Raw genomic sequence first — 24,909 nt, forward strand, 5'->3', positions numbered from 1 at the left:
TACATATGTCCATTTTGCTTATAACTAAATCTATAACATTCTTTCCCAGGAAGCTTTCTTTAGTATGCATGTTTATTTATAAGATTTAATGCTGTTAAAATGTCTGAATATAGATATAAAAATATAATGTCATTTTAAAATTTTTGTTGAAATAATGAAGTTTTGGTAACTTTTTTTTGGTATTGATACTCTATGTCAATAATAAAAATTCTCTTTATTTCAGCTTAAGAAAATTCGATCATTGCTTGTTGCTGGAGCTGCACAATATGACTGCTTTTTTCAACATTTACGCTTGTTGGATGGAGCACTTAAACTTTCAGCAAAAGATCTTAGATCCCAAGTGGTTAGAGAAGCTTGCATTACTGTAGCGTAAGTATATTCTTTCTGTGTAAGTATTTTTTATGAATGCATTTAGTACTCAGTGATTCAGTGCTCATTAAATAAAGCAAGATAACCCAAAACAGCATGTATGTGATCCAAAAATAATTTTTATTCTAAAAACGGACCCCATTTATATTATTTTTAAAAAATCATTCTTAACACTATATAAACATTAAAATGTGGTTATATGTCTAAAGCCTACTGGGCACTTTTGGTCACTAAGTCTGTAAGAAGAAAATGAACAACTCTGAAAACTATTGTTTTTTTTTTTTTACCGAGTTGGATATTAAGCTATTTCTTTTTTTGTTGTTTTAATTTTTTAAAAAGATTTAATTTATTCATGAGAGGCGTACAAAGAGAGGCAGAGACATAGGCAGAGGGAGAAACAGGCTCCCTATTGGGAGCCTGATGCAGGACTCAATTGCAGGTCCTCGGGATCATGACCTGAGCCAAAGGCAGGCACTTGACTACTGAGCCACCCAGTTGTCCCAGCTCTTTATTTCTGATATTTTAACAATTATCCTGGAATTGTAACGTGTCATTAACTTATCAAGATTTAAATTTATTCTGTATATTTATATTCTTCCAAAATTCGGGTATGGTACAATACTTAAATTTCTTTTACCTCTACTTCTGATCTGTGTGATATTGTTACATAAGTGTTCCTTTAAAAATAGGGAACACAAAGATGCTTACTATTAATATTTCTAATGAGAATTGCGTTAGATGTCCTGGTTAGAATGGGGTGGGGGGAAAGCCCAGGAAGTAAAAACTATGAGGATTGCTAGTAAAGAAATAAGACTGCCATTGTTAACAAATAGTATAATTATCCATGCAGAAAACCACAAGAATATATAGGTATTTTAGTTAAAGGACTTTAGCAAGATGCTAGATACAAGTCATTTTACAAAAATAATTGAATATCTTTTAAAAGCAAAAATAAAAAGGAAAATAAAAATCTACAAAATGTAACCTTGAAAAGTATTCCATGGTTCTGCTTCTAGCAATGATACAATAACTGGTACAGAGGTAGCTGTCTTTCAGAAAATTGAATAAAACATGTAAAACAGCTATTTATAGTTAACGGACAGTGGACAGAGCAAGACTGTGATTCTTGAAAGAAGCAAATCAGTTGAGCAGTTTGGTCAGCACAGTTTTGACCTGGTGGTACTTTCTGGACCATGCAGAAGAGAGGAAGAACCCAAACAGAACAAGACAGTTTCACTGAGTTGAAGAAACAGAGATTGGAGTTTCTGAAGATTGAAGTGGTTAAAATTTGCAGTGCAGAATCCTGGAGAGTAGAGAAAGAAACAGAAAAGGAGATAGAGATAACTGCATAAGGGATCCCATGAGTCTAGCTCATGTGAACGGTACAACTCTCTGAGGACAGGAAAGAACTAGTGCTAGAAACTATAAGATAAACAACAGTTCCCAGAGCTCATATTGGCTGGAAGACGTTCAAGTTCTGATGAGCCAGAATGGAGAAACTTAGTTGAATAATCAGGGCATTTGGTAGAGATTCCAAAAAGGCCATTGTATAGGAATAGTACTAAACTAGTTCTAAAGTCAAGTTTCCTTGTGACAAACATAAAGATCAGACTGATTCCCAAATACATCACCTGCCTACCAGAACAAAACTCACTCTTTAAAGGAAGACCACACTATCCAGACACAGGTGGTACCTCCTTGCGTCTGATTTGAGGTTCCTTTTTGCCCGTGAGTTTAGACATAAGAAAACTTGAAAGTATAACTGAACACTAGTAAATAGGTCTGAGTACCTCTGTGAATCAAGAACCTGAATTTTGGGAGCTAACTGTATCACAACAGTATATTTTAAATAAGATACAAATATATAGAAAGTAACCAAAACTGGATGAATTGTCAGAACTGTAAGTGATTACAGCATCCTTCTAAAGTGTTCTAACTAAATCATGCAATTAAAGACAATTTAATTGTTTAACTACAAAATTGGAAAAAGATAGATGTCTTAGGGGTCACCCAACTAACTAGCATATGGTAGAGTTGTATTTTCAACTAACACCAAAGATGTAAGGGAGTATTTTGAACTAAAACAGTAATGGTACCATTAATAGAAATGGAGACTGTCTTGAGTACTAATTTGGGGAAGATTTTGAACTTGTTTATAAAATATGTTGAATTTGAGATTGATGTTTGGGCATCAGAATAGAAATACCTGATGGATAAAGACTAAAGGTCAAGGCAATCAGGACTGAATGTTTTACCTGTCAAGATAATGGTTAAATTATCAGATCAGATGGCTCTCTTCATCATTGTAAAAAGATGGTAAAGGGGTACGTGAAAGGGCGTCTGGGCAGCTGGGTCGATTGAGAGTCCAACTCTTGATTTCAGCTTAGGGCATGATCTCTGGATCCTAGGATCAAGCTCCCCATTGGCCTCTGCACTCAGCAAGGAGTCAGCTTGTCCCCCTCCCTCCTCCTGCCCCTTACTGCCAAAAAAATAAATGAAATCTTTTTTTTTGTTTTTTCCCCAAAACTGAGGGGCTCAGTCAGTTAAGCATCTGATTCTTGATTTTGGCTCAAGTCGTGATCTTGGGATCATGGGATCAAGCTCTGTGGAATCTACACTCAGCATGGAGTCTACTTGAGATTGTCTGTCTCCCTCCTCCCACTTGTACTTTCTCTCTAAATAAATAAATAAAATCTTAGAGATGGTAAAATGCCAAATTTCAGCTTTGACTAGACAGTTAAAAGGTGAGAAGAGGGATACCTGAGTGGCTCAGTGGTTGAGCATCTGCCTTCAGCTCAGGTGATCCTGGGGTCCTGGTATCGAGTCCTGCATTGGGCTCCCCACAGGGAGCCTGCTTCTCCCTCTGCCTGTGTCTGCCTCTCTCTCTCTGTGTGTGTGACTATCATAAATGAATAAAAAAAAAGGGTAGGAAAAACAAGGAAATGAATAGCATTTGTACTTCCTTTTCTCTTTTGTTTTTCTGCCATTAGAAGTGATTGAAATAAAAATTTTAAGTTAATTCAGTAAGAAAATATTTTAAAATTATATGGTCTTACCTATATTTACTATTTTAAACTTTTTTTTTTTTTTTTGTCTTCCTTTGTAGACATCTTTCAACAGTTTTGGGAAACAAATTTGATCATGGCGCTGAAGCCATTGTACCTACGCTTTTTAATCTCGTCCCCAATAGTGCAAAAGTCATGGCAACTTCTGGATGTGCAGCTATCAGATTCATCATTCGGGTAAGTTCTTCTGTCTTCTTCCCTCTCTCCTCCTCCTTCTCTGTTTTCAATATACTTAAATAAGTCATTAGTATTTTTTTTTTCTTAACCCCAAGGGAAAATAATTTTTGTATGATTTTTTCTGAAATAAAAGCAGTTATTATAGAAATTTAGGTTATCAAGTAAACATGCTTGCATATAGAGTATAATATACACAGGTACATGTACTTATGTGTACGTGTGTGTAATTATGTTACAGGTAGTAAGTAATTATGTTATAGGAAGTAACAGGCAAATGTAAAAATGAAAAATGTTATAGGCATTGGTATGACAGGCAAATTCTTAGTATTTCTCATCTTCCATATCTTGAAAGTGCCCCTAAAAAACAGTTAAAAAATAAATCTCCCTTCTTTAATTCTGTCCTTCTGCAACTAATCACTCAAGCCATTCGGTATATACTTTTCCAAACATCTATTCTATGCCTATACAAACTGTATTTACTATAAAGTATAAATATTTATATTTTACATATATATATAAATATATTTTAACTTGTTTTTTAAACTTCATGTACTTGGGCAGCTTCCCTTGTCCATCCATATAATTTTTCTTAATGTCTAGACAGGTTCTCTGTTAAAGGACAATAGCATTAAATTGTCCTCACCATTCTTACCCCTGAAATCTATGGAGACCTTTTTCTCCTTTACCAACATTGTATATGATCAGTCTCTTAAAGGCCTTATAATTTAATAAAGTGGCATATTATTTCATACTTTACTTCACATCTCTTAGATTTTTAGACATTAGGTTTTTTTTTTTCTTTCAGAATTCTGTGGATTGTCATTTTATAGTCTTTGTACATCTTTTCCTCACTGATTTTGAAGGTCTTTTTATGTATCATAAGTATATTGATTCTGTGTTGTAGATATTGCAGGTATAATTTTCTACCAGTCTGTCAGTTTTTCAAATATTAAGCTATTTTTTGTTAAACATAGAACTTTTAACTTTTTATGTATTAAGACAATGCTTTTTTGTGGGTTTTGTTATAATTAAAATGACCTTCCGCATTTCACAATTTAAAAAATACTCAGTTATTTGAAACTTTTATAATTTGTTTCTTACATTTAGATCTAACTGGATTTTTGCTTCCTTGTGAAGTATGGGTATCTAATAGGATTTTCCCACTTGACTCAATGGCATATATAATACAGTCTTTTCTTACAATGCCACTATGTTTACACAATAAATTTCCATTAAGTATATGGGTCTGTTTCCTAAACTCCTGTTCAGTTTCTTTGATGAGTTTGTTGTTCCTATTAAAGAGATGAAGTTTCAGGGCACCTGGGTGGCTCAGTTGGTTGTCTGCCCTTGGCTTAGGTCATAATCTTGAGATCCTGGGATCCAGCCCTGTGTCAGGCTCCCTGCTCAGCAGGGGGTCTGCTTCTCCCTTTCCTTTTGCCGTCTCCCCCTGCTCGTGCTCTGTCTCTGTTTCATAGATAGATAGATAGATAGATAGATAGATAGATAGATAGATATCTTTTAAAAAGTGGGGGGACGCCTGGGTGGCTCAGCAATTGAGTGTCTGCCTTGGGCTCAGGGCATGATCCTGGAGTTTTGGGATCAAGTCCCACATCAGGCTCCTGCAGGGAGCCTGCTTCTCTTCTGCCTATGTCTCTATCTCTCTCTCTATGTCTCTCATGAATAAACAAATAAATCTTTAAAAAAAGGCTATGAATCCTTCTTTTCTGTTTTAATATTTTTTTAAGCTTCTCTAAGACCAGGACCTTCATAACAGTGTTGAAAAGTTATGAAGGAGGAAAAAATAAAAAGGAAATAGTAGGAATGATTGAGGTCTGTTTTATCTCTGAGTTTAATGAGAGTACTTTAAATATGATATTTGGAACAGGTTTCTATGGATACTCTATATTAGATTATGGGAATTTCCTTCCATTCATATTTTTGCTAAATTCTGATCAGGAATAGATGTGAAATCTTACCAACTATCTATTTCAGTAGTTTTAGAAATGATTTTTTTTAGAAATGATTCCCTTTTTATTTAACCATTGTACATTCATGAACTGAATTCTGCTTGTACATTGTGGTACTACTAGATTCACTTGGCTAATACTGCAGGTCAGATTTTGGAATTCCTTTTATGTATGAGCCTTTGTAGAACATCCTGTACTTTCCTGTTTCACATATTATATTATTACATTATTCTGTTACTAGGCTTGCTGACCTTGGAAGTTCCTTAGTGACTTTTCTAGTATTTTAATCTCTAGGCATTTTTGTATTTCATTTTGAATTGTTATTTTTATTTTCTCAGAATATCCTTTTCATAAAGATTTTAAGAATCTTTGACCTGAGGTTGTATACTGTATTCTCATAAGTTAAAAAAAAAAAGTCTCTACCACTGTAGTTCTGTTATCATTTTTTCTTGTTACAATTCTATTCAGTTTTTTTACACTTGCTAGAGGCATTGTTTATGGTTCTTTATAAACTTCAGATTTTAATTTTATTGTTTTCAGGGGTGTCCTTCAGTTTTTTCTACTTTTTTAGTTTCTATAAGTTTCTTAATTCCTTTGACTTGCATTGGCTTCTTTTTTTCCCCTAGATCTTTGTGATATGTTCTTAGGTAATTTGTTGTAATTTTTGCTATTTAAAATTATAAGGCTGTAGGTTTTCTTGTGAATTTGGCATTGGCAACATCCCAATGATTTAGATTTACCAAATTATATTTATCTCTTGTAATTTTCATTTCAGTGTCCTCTTTGAATTGTGTAATATTATTTGCATTTTCAGTTGGTTCTTTTGTTGCTCTTGTCATCCTTTGTTTATAATTTCATTACATTCTGATCAGAGACTTTGGTTATACAGTTTCTTCCTCAGTGGATGCTTTGAATTTTATTTGTGTCCCAGTATATCCTAAATTTATAGAGGTAGTCTTTTAACTACTTGCAAAATATGGAATTTGTTTATAAGAGTACTTTGTTCGTCTCTAAATCTAGCTGGATATTTCACATTATTCAAATTCTTCATAGTCTCATTTTTTTAAAAAAGGTTTTTCATCTGGCAAATTTTGATTCTAGTTTTTTAAATTTCATTTTCCTGACATTTCTTACTTTATGTATGGTCAAAGGTTTTCTATTACTATTTTGAAGTAGTATTTTTTTCCTATCATTTGTTTTCTGTTCATTGTGCTTTTTCTTATCTGTTTCTTATTTTCTTAGAAATTCCTTATTCTTGATCAGTGTCCATAATAAAACCTGTTTTACTTCCCCCACATTTTAAAAAGTTTACATTTTATCTCATTCATGTTGTTTTTCCCTTAACCATTAAACAAATTTTTTCATTTTCAGCAATTGAAAATTATAATTTTTTTACTTTTTTCATTCTTAACTATTGTTAGTAAATTCTTACTTACCAAGTTTAATTGGGTCTGTGTATTTTGGTTTAGTGTGTTCTCAATTTTCATGTGTGTTTATCTTTCAGTATTTTACTTTTTAAATTTTAATTATTTATTTACTTAAGAGAATGTGTGAGCACACCAGTTGGGGGAGTGGCAGAGGAAGGGGACAAGCAGACTCCCCGCTGAGTGTAGAGCCTGATACAGGCATCATCCCAGGACCCTGGGATCATGACCTGCGCCAAAGTCGGATGCTTAACCAAGTGAACCACCCAGGCACCCCTATCTTTGCATATTTTAAAGTGGCTTTTCTTTACCTTTACAGAACTAAAAAAACTGGACTTTACATTCATATTCCTTTTTCCTCAGAATTGTTTACTTTTCACGGCACCTGGCTGCCTTAGTTGGTAGAACAATCAACTCTTGATCTCAGGATTGTGAATTTGAGCCCCAGGTTGGGTAGAGATTACTTAAAAAGTAAAAACAAACAAAAACCTTTTTAATTGTTTACTTTTCATTCAGAATTATTTTCTTAATTTTTTATTGTTTCCCTAAGAAGTCAGATATACCATTTGTTTCTTTTCTAAAAAAAAAAAAAAAAGACTTCAGGAAGCCTTCCAGATTAGTCTCTGTGTTAGGAGTTTCCCTAAAACAGGTCTAGGAGTCTTCCTTCATTAGTGCTATCCTTTCACAGTGGATAAGGATTTCTGACAAAGATGAATTTTCTTTAAATTATGTTAATTTTCATGGATCATTTATTTATTGCTTCTGTTTCCTTTGTCGGGTTTTTGTCTTGTTATACAGATTTTGGAACCCTCAGTATAATTTATCATTTCTTGGATAATTTTTTGTCTTTTGCCTTATAGCTGTATATGTTCTCAAGAAAAATTTCTTTAAATTCTACTTATGTGACAGTACCCATGTTACCATTCTTAGGCTTCACACATCATACATTGTCTTCAAATTTCTCATTTATCATAAGTTTGTTTAATATTATTGATATACTATTCTGTCTCACTGAAAATAGAAATCAGGTGGTTTTTGTTGTTTTATGTGATTTCCTGTTTATTTTGTCTCCCAGAGGATTTAGATTAGATTAGATCTCTATGTTTGATTTCTAATTCTTTTAATTCTAAAGAAGCTTTTTTTTCCCCCCAGTTATCAGCTTGTATTAATATATTAAAATCTAAATCGTGGGATCCCTGGGTGGCGCAGCGGTTTAGCGCCTGCCTTTGGCCCAGGGCGCGATCCTGGAGACCCGGGATCGAATCCCACGTCGGGCTCCCGGTGCATGGAGCCTGCTTCTCCCTCTGCCTGTGTCTCTGCCTCTCTCTCTCTCTCTCTGTGACTATCATAAAAAAAAAATAAATAAAAAATAAAAAATAAAAAAAATAAAAAAAAAAATCTAAATCGTCTGACTTGGTGTTTGGTTAAAATGCTTCACTATAACCCTGAGGTTCACTTTTTATTTTCCTTTGGTACAGCTCCCCCTGAATATGGTGTAGTAATACTTAGGTCAATGTATCTCCCCATCCCTGCCACTGTGTTGAATGTGGTCTAATCGGCGTAGGGTTTTGGGGAGGTTATGAGAAAGAGGGAAAGGATGGTAGGTAAGACCTATATACTGTGTTGTGGCTGGAGAGTCTCCTTGGGCTTTAACTCCATAGCAGTGTTTAGGGAATGGGTTCTTCTGGGTGCTTCTTCAATTTTTTTTAGAAGTTTATAGTACAGATGCCCACATCACAGTTCCCAAGTCCACAGAACCTTTCCATGCTGAGTGTAACAGTTAAATAGCACACAGGTCAGCATTTTCTTCAATAATTCTCATTTTGAACAACTTCAGGTCTATAGGTAGTTTTCCTCTACAGTAGCTGAAAAAACTTTGCACTTTTATTTTGCTTGAGTTAGTTATAGCAGACACAGATGTGCCATACATATTCTCCTTCAGTGTAAGACTTATTTTTCCAATACTGGAAGCATGTTCAGCAGACAGCCTTTAGGGGCTTCCTCTTCAAGGATTGCCTCAGTCGCAGAGAGCTGCCTTTTCCAAGGTCTTGCCCTTCCCTTTAAGGCCCACAGCCGATACCTGATTGATGTGGAAGTATAATGTTTTGGCCATTTTGAACCAACTCAGCGCTACTCTAAAAGGCCATTTTAACATCACAGATTGATTTCTTCACCTGCCCTTTCCTGCTTCCTTCACCTCCCTTCCACAGGAGTTGATTCCAAGGGTACTTCTTAATATCCTGCATGCTAGACTTTATCTCAGAGCCTGCTTTCTAGGTAATCCATGTTGTACCATCAGCTCAGAAGAAAAAGGATATTTAAAGCATCAAATATCAATCAATCAATCAATAAGCAAGCAAGCATCAAATATGTATGCTTAGATTACTATTTTATTCTTCTGCCAGTTATGCACTTTTTAGTGTGTACTTCACTAATGAAGAGTGATAAAGAATTACTAATAGAAATCAGAAGGTTATATCTCTTGGGGCACCTGAGTGGCTTAGTCAGTTAAATGTCCAACTCTTGATTTCGGCTCAGGTTATGATCTCAGTCATGGGATCCAGCCCTGCATCGTGGGCTCTATCCTTAGCAAGCAGTCCGCTTGAGATTCTCTCTCTCCCTCCCACTCTGCCTCCACCCTTGCACTGGCACATCTCTCATTCTCAAATAAATAAATAATCTTTTTAAAAAAATTATTGTAATGTTGCTTTTGAACATCCTGCTCACTAGTACACCAGGAGTTGGAAAAACCACATTAGGCAAAGAACTTGCATCAAGATCAGGACTGAAATACATTAATGTGGGTGATTTAGCTCAAGAAGTCTAATCAACAGATATCATGGAGTCTGGCAAGATGGCTTCCCCCAAGAGCATGCCGAAAGATGCACAGATGATGGCACAAATCCTGAAGGATTCGGGGATTACAGTATATGAGCCAACAGTTATAAATCAGATGTTGGAGTTTGCCTTCCGATATGTGACCACAATCCTAGATGGTGCAAAAATTTATTCAAGCCATGCTAAGAAGGCTACTGTTGATGCAGATGATGTGCGGTTGGCCATTCAGTGTTGTGCTGATCAGTCTATTACCTCTCCACCCCCAAAAGATTTTTTTATTAGATATTGCAAGGCAAAGAAATCAAACTCCTTTGCCATTAATCAAGCCATATTCAGACCCCAGGTTGCCACCTGATAGATATTCCTTGATGGCTCCAAACTATAGACTTAAGTCTTAAAAAAAAAAAAAAAAAAAAAAGCATCTACTTCTGTGGGAAGAATAACAGTTCCACAGTTAAGTGTTGGTTCTATTACTAGCAGACTAAGTACTCCCACTCTTGGTACATCAACCCCACAAACCATGTCAGTGTCAACTAAAGTAGGGACTCCAATGTCCCTCACAGGGCAGAAGTTTATAGTACAGATGCCCACATCACAGTTCCCAACTGTAAAAGCCTCAATTCCTGCAACATCCGCAGTTCAGAATGTTCTGATTAATCCATCATAAATTGGGTCTAAAAACATTCTTATTACCACTAACATGGTGTCATCACAAAATACTTCCCAATGGAAAAAAAGGATAGTTCCCAATGAATCATCAAATGCATTGAAAAGAAAATGAGAAGATGACAATGATGACTATGACAATTTGTTTTTTTTTAATAAATTAATTTTTATTGGTGTTCAGTTTACCAACATACAGAATAACACCCAGTGCTCATCCCGTCAAGTGTCCCCCTCAGTGCCCATCACCCATTCACCCCCACCCCCCGCCCTCCTCCCCCTCCACCACCCCTAGTTCATTTCCCAGAGTTAGAAGTCTTTATGCTCTGTCTCCCTTTCTGATATTTCCCACACATTTCTTCTCCCTTCCCTTATATTCCCTTTCACTATTATTCATATTCCCCAAATGAATGAGAACATACACTGTCCTTCTCCGATTGACTTACTTCACTCAGCATAATACCCTCCAGTTCCATCCATGTTGAAGCAAATGGTGGGTATTTGTTGTTTCTAATGGCTGAGGAATATTCCATTGTATACATAAACCACATCTTCTTTATCCATTCATCTTTCGATGGGCACCGAGGCTCCTTCCACAGTTTGGCTATTGTGGACATGGCTGCTAGAAACATCGGGGTGCAGGTGTCCCGGCGTTTCATTGCATCTGAATCTTTGGGGTAAATCCCTAACAGTGCAATTGCTGGGTCGTAGGGCAGGTCTATTTTTAATTCTTTGAGGAACCTCCACACAGTTTTCCAGACTGGCTGCACCAGTTCATATTCCCACCAACAGTGTAAGAGAGGTTCCCTTTTCTCCGCATCCTCTCCAACATTTGTGGTTTCCTGCCTTGTTAATTTTCCCCATTCTCACTGGTATGAGGTGGTATCTCATTGTGGTTTTGATTTGTATTTCCCTGATGGCAAGTGATGCAGAGCATTTTCACATGTGCATGTTGGCCATGTCTATGGACTATGACAATTTGTAATCCAGCCTTAATGCTTGTAACATGTATACTTGGTCTTATTTTTTTTTTTTTAATACTTGGTCTTAAATCCATTGTACTGAGATTAAACATGCATGCTGGGTATTTTCAGGTTGTGTTGTAGAAAACTTAAATGGTATTTAATGAGTAAATATAGTTATCCTTTCCTATTGAAACGTTGCGTTTTCTTTAATAGGATTAGGAATGGTTATTAATTAGCCTTTAAGTGTGAAAAATAAAATTGTTGTTCATCAAAAAAAAAAAAAAAAGATTGTATCTGTTAAACCTTACCTGAATTCTAGACAGCTGTGGTTCAGCCACAATGAAAGGTATGCTAAAATCACCATTTCCAAGTGTATTCCCAGTAGTTAGGTGTGTAGATTCACTCTGGTTATTTGCTTTGATGACTTGATAGTTACTATTTTTCACTAGCAGTAGCCATGGCCTTTCAAAGAGCATGATAGATGCATGCCCTAGGACTCCCTCCCCAGAAATACACTGTCTCAGCAGTTCTTTGCAGTTATACAATTAACTTCTCTTTCTTATATAATATTTTGGCCACACCTGCCCTTCTGAAACTATATCATCATTACTGTTACTTTAATTAGGGGAACTGTTTGACAGTCTTAATTTCTCTCCAAATATGATTTTATGGTCTTTTTGTTCTGTTATTATATATCTAAATGCGTGGTTGTAACGCAAATAGAAGAAGGAATGATGTGAAGTAGACAATATTTTTCAACCTTTTGAAACATCTTTTTCAGCATACTCATGTACCCAGACTTATACCTTTGATAACAAGCAATTGCACATCAAAATCAGTTCCTGTAAGAAGGTAAGTTTTGAGGGGAAAAAAAGATTTAGTATGTCTTTAATATTGTATTATGTTTAGTTCTTATTCTGATGCAAAAATTAGTTGTCACTACTTTCTTGCCTTCTAGAAACCTTAGTAAATTTTTAAAATCTTATTTCTTATAAAGAAAAAGGAATGAAATGATCATTATAATCATTCATGTTTTCCAGTTTCATCATATTAAGCTTTAGTTTCTTTGGGCTATGGATTGCCTGGTTTTCAGAAAGGATGGAGTATAGAGTCAGGCCTTTGCTAGAGTCCTACAGCTGCCATTGATTGTCTTACCTTAGGCAATTTAAACCACTATGAACCTCTAATCTACATATGTTAGTAGGGCTAATGATATTGACCCCATAGAATTATGAGGATAAAATGAAATAGATATGCATTAGTAGAATTCAGTAGTGTTTGGAACAGAGTAAACAGCCATATCAGGTCAATCTGTCAGTCTCTCTCTGTCTCTTTATGATTTTTACTACTGTTTTTAACATCATCATTGTCACCATCAATACTAAAGACAACAAAAATGAGATTGTACATTTGATGTTTAAGAAAATTGTGAAGAATCAGAGATGCCTGGCTGACACAGTCAAAATTACAAGTGACTCTTGATCTTGAGGTCATGAGTTTGAGCCTTGTGTTTGGTATAGAGAGTACTTACATAAAGAAATACATACATACAAAAATTGAATCAGGGACACCTAGGTGGCTCAGTTGGTTGAATGTCTGACTCTTGGTCTCAGCTCAGGTCTTGATCTAGGGATTGTGAGTTCAAGCCCCACATTGGGTTCCATGTGGGGCATGGAGCCTACTTAAAAAAACAAAAAAGAAAGGAAGGAAGGCAGGAAGAAAAAAACTTGAAGTGTATCATGTCATTTCACTGATATGTAGAATCTGAAAAACAAAACAAATGAACATTCAGAAATACAGAGAACTAACTGATGGTTGCCACAGGGGAGGTGATGGGCAAAATGGGCTGAAGAGGATTAAGAGGTACCAGTTGGAGTTATAAAATGAACAAGTTACAGGGATATGTAAAGTACAACATAGGGAATATAATCAATCAATAATATTGTTTAACTTTGTATGATGGCAGGTCATAACAGTTATTGTAGTGAGCATTTTATGATGTTAAATCACTATGTTATACACCTGAAACTAATAGAGTATTGTGTATATCAAGTACAATTAAAAATAAATTTTAGAAGTAAATTTAAAAATGAAGACATTTAAGTACCATATTTTATATAATAATTTGATGCATGTACCCATCTTTTGTATTCATATTCTTTTCTTGATTTGTTTCTTAACTATTTTAAAATTATGTTGGTTTGATTTATTTTATTCAAAAACCATCTTAAATGATTTTTGCAAGACAGCAGGCATAAGAAAACAACTACATTTTTTTATATTTGCAATGAGATATTTGGATCACAACAATTTAAGCTATAGTCCTATCTGATCATATTCTGGTATTACTTCTATTGCTATATACTTATAAAATCTGTTCTTATTCATTTGGAGACTGTATGTGGTTCACGAAGCCTAAAATATTTACTGTCTGGCACTTTACAGAAAAGATTTACCAACCTCTCTGCCTTATATTGAGGAAAGTGCTAATTGGAGAAATAGGAATGTGGCAGAGAAGAGAGAGTCAAGAAATGCGTCATAAAATTGCCTTGAAAACGGGGACCAATTCAATAGCTGTAGGGGAATTGAGTGGGTGTAACCTACTCAGAGATGTAAGCTTGCTGAGGGCTACAGAGCCATCAGACAGGCCATTTAGGCCAGAAAACATGATAAATGGAAGGTCTCAGTAGGAAAAGAAGCTAATGGGGTGGGGGAGTGAGGGTGGGCGAGGGGGAGCAATGTAGGGGGAGGGCAGTAGTAGGTTGAAGTCAGAGTATAGAGGGCTTTGAATGTCTACGAAGAGAAATTTTGACATTACTTCATACCTTGACAGTTTTTGGTGAGGAGGTAGTGTCATCCATCTTAGTTTTATTTCAGCTATGACCAATGATTAAAAAGAGACAGCAAGAAGTATTGGTTTAATTAAGTAGGAATTTTTGTAGCTCATGTAAGAGGGGCAGGATCTGTACTGGAGCTATATTGATGATAATTGATTGAAGATTTTATTCAGGAAATAAATTCAAGGGATTTGGAGTGTAGAAATGAAAATTGGATCATCGGATATGGTTGAAGAGGTGATATCAAGTGCTTCAGACTGTGGGTTCTGGAATCAGAATGCCAGGATTTAAGTCCTGTCACTTAGGCAAGTTAATTTAACCTCTATGTTTCTCATTTTCTAAACTATAACATGGGCTAAAAGAATGGATTAGAGAAGGTAAGAGTTAATATGTTCTTTTGTATGTTAGTGTTTGAGTTGACAGTCTCTGCCTGTATAGGGATGTCCATGAACTGGTTGAAACTTTGACTTGACAGCTGAATTAAAGAATCAGTGCTGGAGATAAAGGCTTAGATGTGAGAAGCATAGTTGATAGAGCTAAGGGTACAGGTGATACAGATAATGTTTCCCAAGTTAAAGACTATGAAAGAGAAGTGGGCTAGGATCAGCACCAACCACATGAGCACCTATTTAAAAGAAGGTAGAAGGCAGCCCGGGTGGCAGAGTGGTTTAGCGCTGCTTTCAGCCCAAGGCATGATCCTGGAGACCCAGGATCGAGTCCCATGTCAGGCTCCCTGCATGGAGCCTGCTTCTCCCTCTGCCTGTATCTCTGCCTCTCTCTCTCTTTCTCTCTCATTAATAAATAAAATCTTTAGAAGAAAAAAAATAAAAGAAGGTGGAGAAAAAAATGTTAATAAAAGAAGAAAAACAAGGGATAACTGTGTCATCAGTGCCAAGAAAGAAGAGATACTCAAGAATAAGATAGTTGAAGAACTTGAGAACTAGAGGGCTTAAGAGAAAAGACACAAATACTTGATTAAAAATTATATATATATATGTATACTTAGGAAAACAAATACAGAAATGGAAGATCTATCTTTCTTGGTCGCCACTGTATATCTTCAGTTGCTACTGCAGAGTAGGTGTTTGATAAATATTTTTTAAATTAAATTAAATGTATTACATTTTTATATTTGACAAATATTTTAAGGTAAAATCATGGGGAACCCTCAAGGTTTTTTGAGGGGTCAAAACATAAACATAGATAATCGGAGCCTTAAAGTAAGTTAAGTATTTGACAGTTAAGATAACTAAAAACATATCTTAAACTTTAATTCAGAGGACAAAGTGCAGTATTTTTTTTTTAATTTTTATTTATTTATGATAGTCACACAGAGAGAGAGAGAGGCAGAGACACAGGCAGAGGGAGAAGCAGGCTCCATGCACCGGGAACCCGATGTGGGATTCAATCCCTGGTCTCCAGGATCGTGCCCTGGGCCAAAGGCGGGCGCTAAACCACTGCGCCACCCAGGGATCCCCAAAGTGCAGTATTATAGAAGAAACTAATTAATATTTAATTTCAATTAATATAACAATGTAATAACAGTTACAATTAACTTTTATTTTTCAGGCGTTCATTTGAATTTTTAGATTTATTGTTACAAGAGTGGCAGACTCATTCATTGGAAAGGTATGCATTGACTCCTCCTTTCCCACTTCCCTCTCTTCCTCATTGGCACCAGTTCTTTAGAAGTTAATTGTATTGTTTTTGCATTATTCCTCATTCTGCTTAAAAGTTATTTGTACTGGTTTTCCTTTAAAGCTGTGATACAGTGTGGCTTCTTTTACTCAAGGCAGCTATGATTTTCTTCTTTATTTGGGGGTTGATTGAGGATAGGTAGGTAGATAGAATGGGTTATAAAAGATACTGCAGGTTAAATTGGGCAGATTTTTAAAATGTATCTCCAGACCAGGTTTCCTGGAGTGTAACTAATCAGGTAATGATTTAATATAGAAGGAGGTCCCTTCTTTCCAAAGGAAAGAGATTTTAAGAGGTTCTTTGGAAAGTTTCTCTATCAGCTGTCACGCATTATTGGTCAGGAATACACTGATGTATGATGTAGCTCTGAGATGAACGAAAGGAAAATGTGCACAGCTAGTTGGTCACTAAGCTAGTTGGCTATTTGCCCGGTAGTAATTTCAAGTTTGAAGCTTGGAGTATACCTGCATTTACAATGAATACCTTGCTGATTTTCCATTTTCATGGAAATTGTTAAACCTATTTACAACCCATTTTTTAAAAAATAGAGTTTGTTGTTTAATGTAAGCATGATATAATTCTAGGTTTCCTTTAAGTTCTTTTGTGGCAGCTACTATTCAGTTAGGTCAGATCATAACTAATCATGCTATTAGCAAATCATTTCTATATTGATGGGTTAGTGAGGAACCATACCGAAGGGGGTTTTTTATTAAGAATTTAAGGGGGATCCCTGGGTGGCTCAGCAGTTTGGCGCCTGCCTTTGGCCCAGGGCGCGATCCTGGAGACCCGGGATTGAATCCCACGTCGGGCTCCCGGCATGGAGCCTGCTTCTCCCTCTGCCTGTGTCTCTGCCCCTCTCTCTCTCTCTCTCTCTCTGTGTGTGTGTGTGTGTGTCTCAGGAATAAGTAAATGAAATCTTTAAGAAAAATAATTTAAAATGTGAGTACTATACCTATATACACTGTACTCCTTATAAAAATAATTATATTCAAGTTTTTGATGTTTGACTTGTCAGGGGGAAACCATACATGAATGAAATGTGGGGGGTAGATTATTAAAAAATCTTAAATTTATTATTACACACTAATTTTTTAAATCTCCCCTGCCCTTTGTGATTGATGTGTAACATATAGCCAATAAGCATAATTTGTGGTGAAATACAGTTTTACTCATGAATCTAAAGGTGTTTGGGGGCTTCTGGCTAGCTCATTTGGTAGAACATGAGACTCTTAATCTTGGGGTTATGAGTGCGAGTCCCATGTTGGGTGTAGAGATTACTTACAAATAATAAAATCTTTTTAAAAATAAGATGTTTTGTTCTATAGACATGCAGCCGTCTTGGTTGAAACTATTAAGAAGGGAATTCATGATGCTGATGCTGAAGCCAGAGTGGAGGCAAGAAAGTAAGTCTATGATGTATTTTTGTGACAGTTTAATTAAATGTACTTGGATCTTTTCTTTGAAAGGAATTATACTGGAAGAATGAGAATATAAAAAATGTCCAAGTATTCTACTTGATTTGCTCTTTAGTAATACCAAGACTGATTTTTCTCCATTAAATCTGTACTAGATATATGGGGCACCTGTTGGTAGAGCATGCAACTTGATCTCAAGGTTGTAAGTTTGAGCCCCACATTGGGTATAGAGATTACTTAAAAAAAAAATTGGGGATCCCTGGGTGGCGCAGCGGTTTGGCGCCTACCTTTGGCCCAGGGCGCGATCCTGGAGACCCGGAATCGAATCCCCATCGGGCTCTCGGTGCATGGAGCCTGCTTCTCCCTCTGCCTGTGTCTCTGCCTCTCTCTCTCTCTCTGTGACTATCATAAATAAATAAATAAAAATTTAAAAAAATTGTACTAAATGGCTAACAGTTGACTTTATATTATCATTTGTATAATCATTAGTATTCATTCCTATTCCATCATAACATCCTCACTTTGATTATGAATTAAAACAACTGTCATTTATTGAGAATATGCTAAGTAACTGATACTGTGGGGCACCTAGTATATATTACTATCTAATCTTTAGAATGATCCTGCAAAAGTGGTATGTCTGTAGATTGGCAACAGAAGTTTGGAGATTTGGAGGCCACACAAACTGTAAGAATTATAGTCAGATTTTGAACAGAGATCTGCTTTTCTCAAAATCCTGCCATCTTTCCACCAAACTTGTTAAATTTAGAAAGTCTTTATTTGAGGGGCACCTGGGTGACTCAGTTGGTTATGCTCCCAACTCTTGGTTTCTGCTTAGGTCATGGCCTTGCAGTCATGGTATCAAGCCCCTCCTTGGGCTCCATGCTCAGTGCAGACTCTGCTTCAGATTCTTTCTCCTATCCTCTCTGCCCCTCCCCCCCCTCAAATAAATAATAAAATCTTAAAAAATATATTCATTTGATATGTAGGAGATATATTAATATGGTCTCACCTTCATTCTTTTTCAATGTATGTATTTTATGTAAAGCTATTATTTTATGTTCTTTTTTCTTTTTTGTTCCTTTGTTTTACAGGACATACATGGGTCTTAGAAACCACTTTCCTGGTGAAGCTGAAACATTGTATAATTCTCTTGAGCCATCTTATCAGAAGAGTCTTCAAACTTACTTAAAGAGTTCTGGCAGTGTAGCATCTCTTCCACAATCAGACAGGTCCTCATCTAGCTCACAGGAAAGTCTCAAGTAAGGCCATATAAATAATAATTACTGATTTCTTCCTCTCCAAATCCCTGTAGTTACTTAAATTAGATGATTGAATACCTGCTTGTTTTCACTTAAAGGCTTGAAAGAATGATGACTGGAATGTGCAGTTGACCCTTGAACAATGTGGGAGCTAGGGATGCTAACCAACCACCCTCTGCACTGTGAAGTAAAAAAATCTGCATATAACTTGACTCCCTCAAAACTTAATTACTAATAGCTTCTTGTTGACAAGAAGCTTTACTGAGAACATAAACAGTCAATGGACACACGCTTTGTATGTTGTATATATGTTATATACAATATTCTTAAAATAAAGTTAGGTAGAAAAAAGAAAATGTTACTGGGAAAACCATAAGGAAGGTAAAATACAATTATAACACTGTAGTGTATTGAAAAAAATCTGCATAGAAGTGGACCCTCACAGTTTAAATCTGTGTTGTTCAAGGGTCAGCTGTACTTACTTTTTTGGTTTGTGTCTCAAGGGTTAGATTAGATGCTTGTGTAACTTTTTCTGGAGTGAAGAGTTTAGTGATACAAATTTTGCTTCTGTATGTTCATGTCTGTGAAAATGTTGGGAAGCACTGATTTATATATATTTTTTAAATACCTCAGAAAGGTGGTGGAAGGGGAGCTGGGCGGGGGGTGGGGGTGACTGGGTGGCAGGCACTGAGGTGGGCACTTGACGGGATGAGCACTGGGTGTTATTCCGTATGTTGACAAATTGAACACCAATAAAAAATAAATTTATTTTAAAATAAATAAATAAATACATACATACATACATACATACATACCCCAGAAATAGTTCATACAGTAAGCAGCCCATTTCTAGGGCATTATAATGGAGGAATTGTAATGGGGATTCAGAAGTCATCTTCAGAACTCTGATACAGTACAGTGTGGTAAAAAAAAAAAAAACACTGCTTTCCTTCCTCATCTTTACCATAACATAAGGACTTTAGCAAATCCCTTGGAGCCAAATTTCTTAGTATCTGACTCACTTCTATATAATTCCATTCTCATCATTATGTTTGCTTACTCAACCCTTGCTGCTGCCTTGGCAGCCTTTATTCTAATTTTCTCTCTCTCGCCCTATGAGGTTGCCCTATGACATCTCTGATGCCATCTCTACCCCCAACAGTGGCCTCAAGTGTCTCTAGGTTTCCTCACAAAATGTGAGCTTTCCTCTGTGTAATTCCTGTCCCTTTGGGACCTTGACCCCACAAAGACTGATGCTTCCTTTGGCAGCTCCCTAATGTAGGAGTGAGACCAGGGTGAGTCAAGTGAGGCAAACTAGGGCACAAGACTCAAGGAAGCATTCATAGGGTCTTGTGAGTACTGGACTAATGTGCAGTGACTTATAGGAATAAAAGATATCCAATTTTGATATAATTATTGTAAGAATAATTAACCTATCTGAACTTCTGTTTAAATTTGTTATAAAACCTCCCTGTAAATGAGCTTTGTTGTTTTTTTTCCTTTTATTTACTTTGCTCAAACTTTAGAGTGCCCATGAGCCACCTAAAGATATTGTTAAAATGTAGAATCCAATTCAGTAGATCTGGGATGGGATCTGAGATTTTACATTTTTTCATATGTTCCTGGGTGATATCTTTGCTTTTTGAGTATGGACCATTCTTTGAGTAGCAAATATGTAAACAAGATATTTTATCTCATTTCAGTATAACATCTTTAAGTATAAACATCTTTAAGTCCTTGAATGTTGAAGTGGACTGCCTCAGCCTAATAGAATAACAGTTTTAAGGGCCAGTTATAAAAACAATATAATACTGGATTTAATAACAACTACCAAATGTACAATTTGATAATAATGACTTAAAGAATATATGTCAATAGCCTCATGTTATTAACCTGTTTGAGGTCTTTGCTTCTCTTTTACTCCTCCTTTAAAATCTATATACTTTCCCAATTCCCTCTTAAATACTTAGATGTATTATTTATTCATGAGCTGCAGAATGGCATTATAATTAAAGATAATGAAAAAAATACTAAAGGAGATGGTGGATTCTTTGAGATGATTTGAGCTGTTTTGCTTTCTAATCACATTATCCTCAGCAATAGTTCTTAACCTCATTTCTCTTGTCCCATGCAGTAACGCTCAATAGCACTGCATGAATTGCCAATGGCCACAGCCTTTATAGCTTAAATGAAACAGGCTTTGGTTATGCTGAATTCCCTATGTGCTAGTGGTAACTCTCTCCTTATAAGGAAAACATCTTAGAATACAAAGTTGGAGTGTGCTCTGTTGCATCCTCTGTGGTGAGCACTGTAATGGGTGCCGAGCACCACAGTGAACAACAGCAAGGTGATTGCCTGTCTTTGTAGAACTTTATAGTCTGTTCATTGCTAGTTATTTCATTTTTGCTTCACAGGTAACTGAGATACCATTGATATGTGACAACAGATATTCTAAGATGATTTGTAAAAGGAAAATTAAAATTAGAGGTAAACTCTTCAGAAAACTCAGTAGTTCGTTAAGGGTTTTGAGAGGAGTAATAAATTACATCTTCTTACTAAAAATATTTCTTATTACCTTGCAGTCGCCCCTTTTCTTCCAAATGGTCTACAGCAAACCCATCAACTGTGGCTGGAAGAGGTAAACTGCCTTTCTAAGCAAGAGTTAACAAGGATATTTTACATAGAAACCTAGTAGCGCGCGCACACACACACACACACACACACACACACACACATATATATATAATACTTGTTTGTATATTATATACATTTGTAATGTACAATGCAGTGTATACAATTATATACATACAATATATATGTTATATGGTATAAGCATAATCCAAGTTCCCTGAAGCACAGCTTACCCTTTCTTGTAATGCACTCTGTTGTGGTTTTTTTCAGTTTTTTTACAGTGCTGGTCTGACCCACTCTATTGACTTCACAGCCTATTCATGGATCATAACTCACAGTTTATAAAACTCTTTATATATAAAACTGAAAAACAAAAGACCAGAAATTTAATGACCTAATTTGCATTGCCTATAAGTGGTAGAATCTGCATTCTTTTCTGAATAACCAAATCCTAGAGTAGTTCTTGCATTTTTCTGATAGTAAAGAAAAAAACAAAAAACAAACAAACAAAACAAAACAGTGCTGTCATTTATTTATATGTACAGTGCTTCATTTTCACGCATCAGTCATGAACATCATCTTTTCATCTACAGAACAGTTGTATGAATTTTACGAAGTATAGGCATTTTTTCCTGTTTTATGGAAGATGAAAGTGAGACAGAGACATACTGAGAAATTGTCCAAGAAGATTTAAACAGGATTGAAACAGAAGCATTCTTACTTTAAAATACTATATTTTCTAGTGTCCATTTGTACATTGCTTCCTTTTTGACCATTTGTCATCATGGATTAGCTCATGATGGTTTCAAGTTTATGTAATTTTCATGGTGTTTGCAGTGATTTAAATAATACAGGTTACCTCTGCTTTGTTTCCCATAGTATCAGCAGGCAGCAGCAAAGCCAGTTCCCTTCCAGGAAGCCTGCAGCGTTCTCGAAGTGACATTGATGTGAATGCTGCTGCTGGTGCTAAGGCACATCATGCTGCTGGGCAATCTGTGCGAAGTGGGCGGTTAGGTGCAGGTGCCCTGAATCCAGGTTCCTATGCATCACTAGGTAAGACAGCTAATTGTGGGATATTGTACTTTGTTTTCTTCCTGGTCTCAGTGAAGTCAGGACAGTAGTGATATCTTAATAATTTCTATTTCATTCTTGCTAGTTTAGGATAGTGCATATGTTTTAACATGATCTTGTGCTTACAACGCAATGCTAAGATATTGCAGCTCCCTTGTTTCTATTTTTCCTTTAATCACCCTCCTAATCATCTTGGCACAGAGAGACAATTCTTGATTCCATTATTTGCCTATAGAATTTTCATAGTTCTGCACTACTGCCACACCCATCTACTGGTTACTAAAAGAGTTGGGAAAGGCATTGGCCTTGTATCCAGCTTTTGTTCCCTTGCCAAGAAGTTAAACCCTTTTGGGAATCCAAAAAATGCAAAGCTTAATTATAATCAAAATATAAACATGTATTCCCAAAGCTATTTGGAATTTTTTTATATTTATCAACTTTTTTAGTTTATCTGTTTATTTATTTAAGTAATCTCTATTCCCAATGTGGGGCTCAAAATTCATGACCCCGAGATTAAGGGCCTAGCGCTCTTCAACTGAGCGAGCCAGACATCCCTACGTTTATTAGTGTTAAACATTTGAGACTGTTTATTCATATTGCTTATCTCTGTTTTGTGCTTTATTTTTCTTTCTCTTGAGTAATTCTGGTAGAACACGAGGCAGGCAGATCATTGGAACACAGTAGTACATGATAAAGTTGGCACAGCTACACTCAGTGAGGAAAGGATAAATTCTTCAGTAAATAGTGTTTAGACACCTGGTTTACAATTTGGTATAAAATTAAGTTAAAATCATTATTCACACCATATAAAAATTTATTCCAGATGACTTAATAAGTTGAAAAGCAACTTGATGAAACCAAAGTAGTTGTGTATTCATCTAATCTCAGGTTGGAGGAAGGTATTTCTAAACATAAAAGCCAAAAAACCATGAGGGAAAAGACCCTCAGATTTTTTTTAATGCATTTATTTTTTATTGGTGTTCAATTTACCAACATACAGAATAACACCCAGTGCTCATCCTGTCAAGTGTCCCCCTCAGTGCCCGTCACCCATTCACACCCACCCCCCACCCGCCTCCCCTTCCACCACCCCTAGTTCGTTTCCCAGAGTTAGGAGTCTTTATGTTCTGTCTCCCTTTCTGATATTTCCCACACATTTCTTCTCCCTTCCCTTATATTCCCTTTCACTATTATTTATATTCCCCAAATGAATGAGAACATACACTGTTTAAGACCCCTCAGATTTAAATCTTAAGTACAAAAATATAAAATCAAGTGGCTGAAAACTTAAAGGGGAAAAAGTTTATTACATACTACCATAAAAGCTAAAATGTCAGCAGGTTTTATAAGTCTATGAGAAACATAGGAGCTTATTTTTATAGAAAAATATTCTATGTATATCAAAATTATACCCCCAAAACACCAGAACAAATGTTGAACCTTAGCTGGAATCAAACAAGTGCAAATTGAAAAAGCTGTAAATATAATGAAAAAGGATTAGTGCCTACTGCTGATAAAGAATGTGGTTGAAAAGTGCTGATGTGAATTAAACACAACACTTTTTCTGAGTGGCAATTTAGGAATACCCATGAAGCTACTTTTTTTTTACTATTGAAATAAAACTGACATAAATATTATACTAGTTTCAGAGGTACTGCATATTGATTCAACAATTCTATTTATTACTCAGTGTTCACCACAATAAGTATAATCACCATACAATGTTATTACAATATTATTGAACTCATGAAGTTTTTTCAGATGTTCAGAATTTATTATGTATTATTATTATTTTAGAGAGAGTGAGTGTAAGCGGGTTTGGGGAGAGACACAGGAGATGGGGAGAGAGAATCTTAGGCAGGCTCAGCACAGACTCTGACATGGGACTCAATCTCACAACCCTGAGATCATAACCTGAGCCAAAATTAAGAGTCAGATGCTTAACCAACTGAGCTACCTGGGTGACTCGAAATGTTCAGAATTTAGATCCAGTAATTCAGTGTTTATAGATGATTATGCCAAGAAATAAAAAAGAATATTCATCATATTTTTAATAATAGATGTTATTAAGAGAACTTGGATATATAACAAAGGTGGTATGATTGAATTATGGTATGTACTTATAAATACTATTAACAAATATAAATATTAACAAATAATATTTTCAACAAAGATCAAATGATACTACCAATGTGATAATTTCATCATTTTATATAAAATTATACATAAATATATTAGACAAAGATGTTAACCAAGATGTCAACAGTGGGTTGTTCAGTGCTTTTAATTTTCATAAAACTTTTCTATCTATCTATCTATTTATTTATTTATATTTATGATAGTCACACACAGAGAGAGAGAGAGAGGCAGAGACATAGACAGAGGGAGAAGCAGGCTCCATGCACCGGGAGCCTGACGTGGGATTCGATCCTGGGTCTCCAGGATCGCACCCTGGGCCAAAGGCAGGCGCTAAACCGCTGCGCCACCCAGGGATCCCTCATAAAACTTTTCTATATTAGAAACATTA

The 24,909-nt window shown here is 35.8% G+C and overlaps 1 protein-coding gene and 1 pseudogene across 10 annotated transcripts in view; both read left to right on the top strand.

The window, feature by feature from the left end:
- The window catches only part of CLASP2 (cytoplasmic linker associated protein 2), a 179,402-nt gene that overhangs the window by 76,968 nt on the left and 77,525 nt on the right, over positions 1-24,909 (top strand). For all 10 annotated transcript variants that reach the window (XM_055320895.1, XM_055320893.1, XM_055320892.1 and 7 more), the window contains 8 exons: positions 224-369; positions 3,476-3,611; positions 12,250-12,320; positions 15,875-15,934; positions 17,329-17,406; positions 18,513-18,680; positions 21,263-21,318; positions 22,191-22,364. In XM_055320895.1, coding sequence (XP_055176870.1) covers positions 224-369; positions 3,476-3,611; positions 12,250-12,320; positions 15,875-15,934; positions 17,329-17,406; positions 18,513-18,680; positions 21,263-21,318; positions 22,191-22,364 — 889 coding nt within the window. The remainder of the gene's footprint in view (positions 1-223; positions 370-3,475; positions 3,612-12,249; positions 12,321-15,874; positions 15,935-17,328; positions 17,407-18,512; positions 18,681-21,262; positions 21,319-22,190; positions 22,365-24,909) is intronic.
- On the top strand, positions 9,842-11,700 carry LOC129507034 (transcription initiation factor TFIID subunit 9-like; annotated as a pseudogene).

This window comes from Nyctereutes procyonoides, unplaced genomic scaffold, assembly GCF_905146905.1.
Source record: "Nyctereutes procyonoides isolate TBG_1078 unplaced genomic scaffold, NYPRO_anot_genome, whole genome shotgun sequence".
NCBI lineage: Eukaryota > Metazoa > Chordata > Mammalia > Carnivora > Canidae > Nyctereutes > Nyctereutes procyonoides.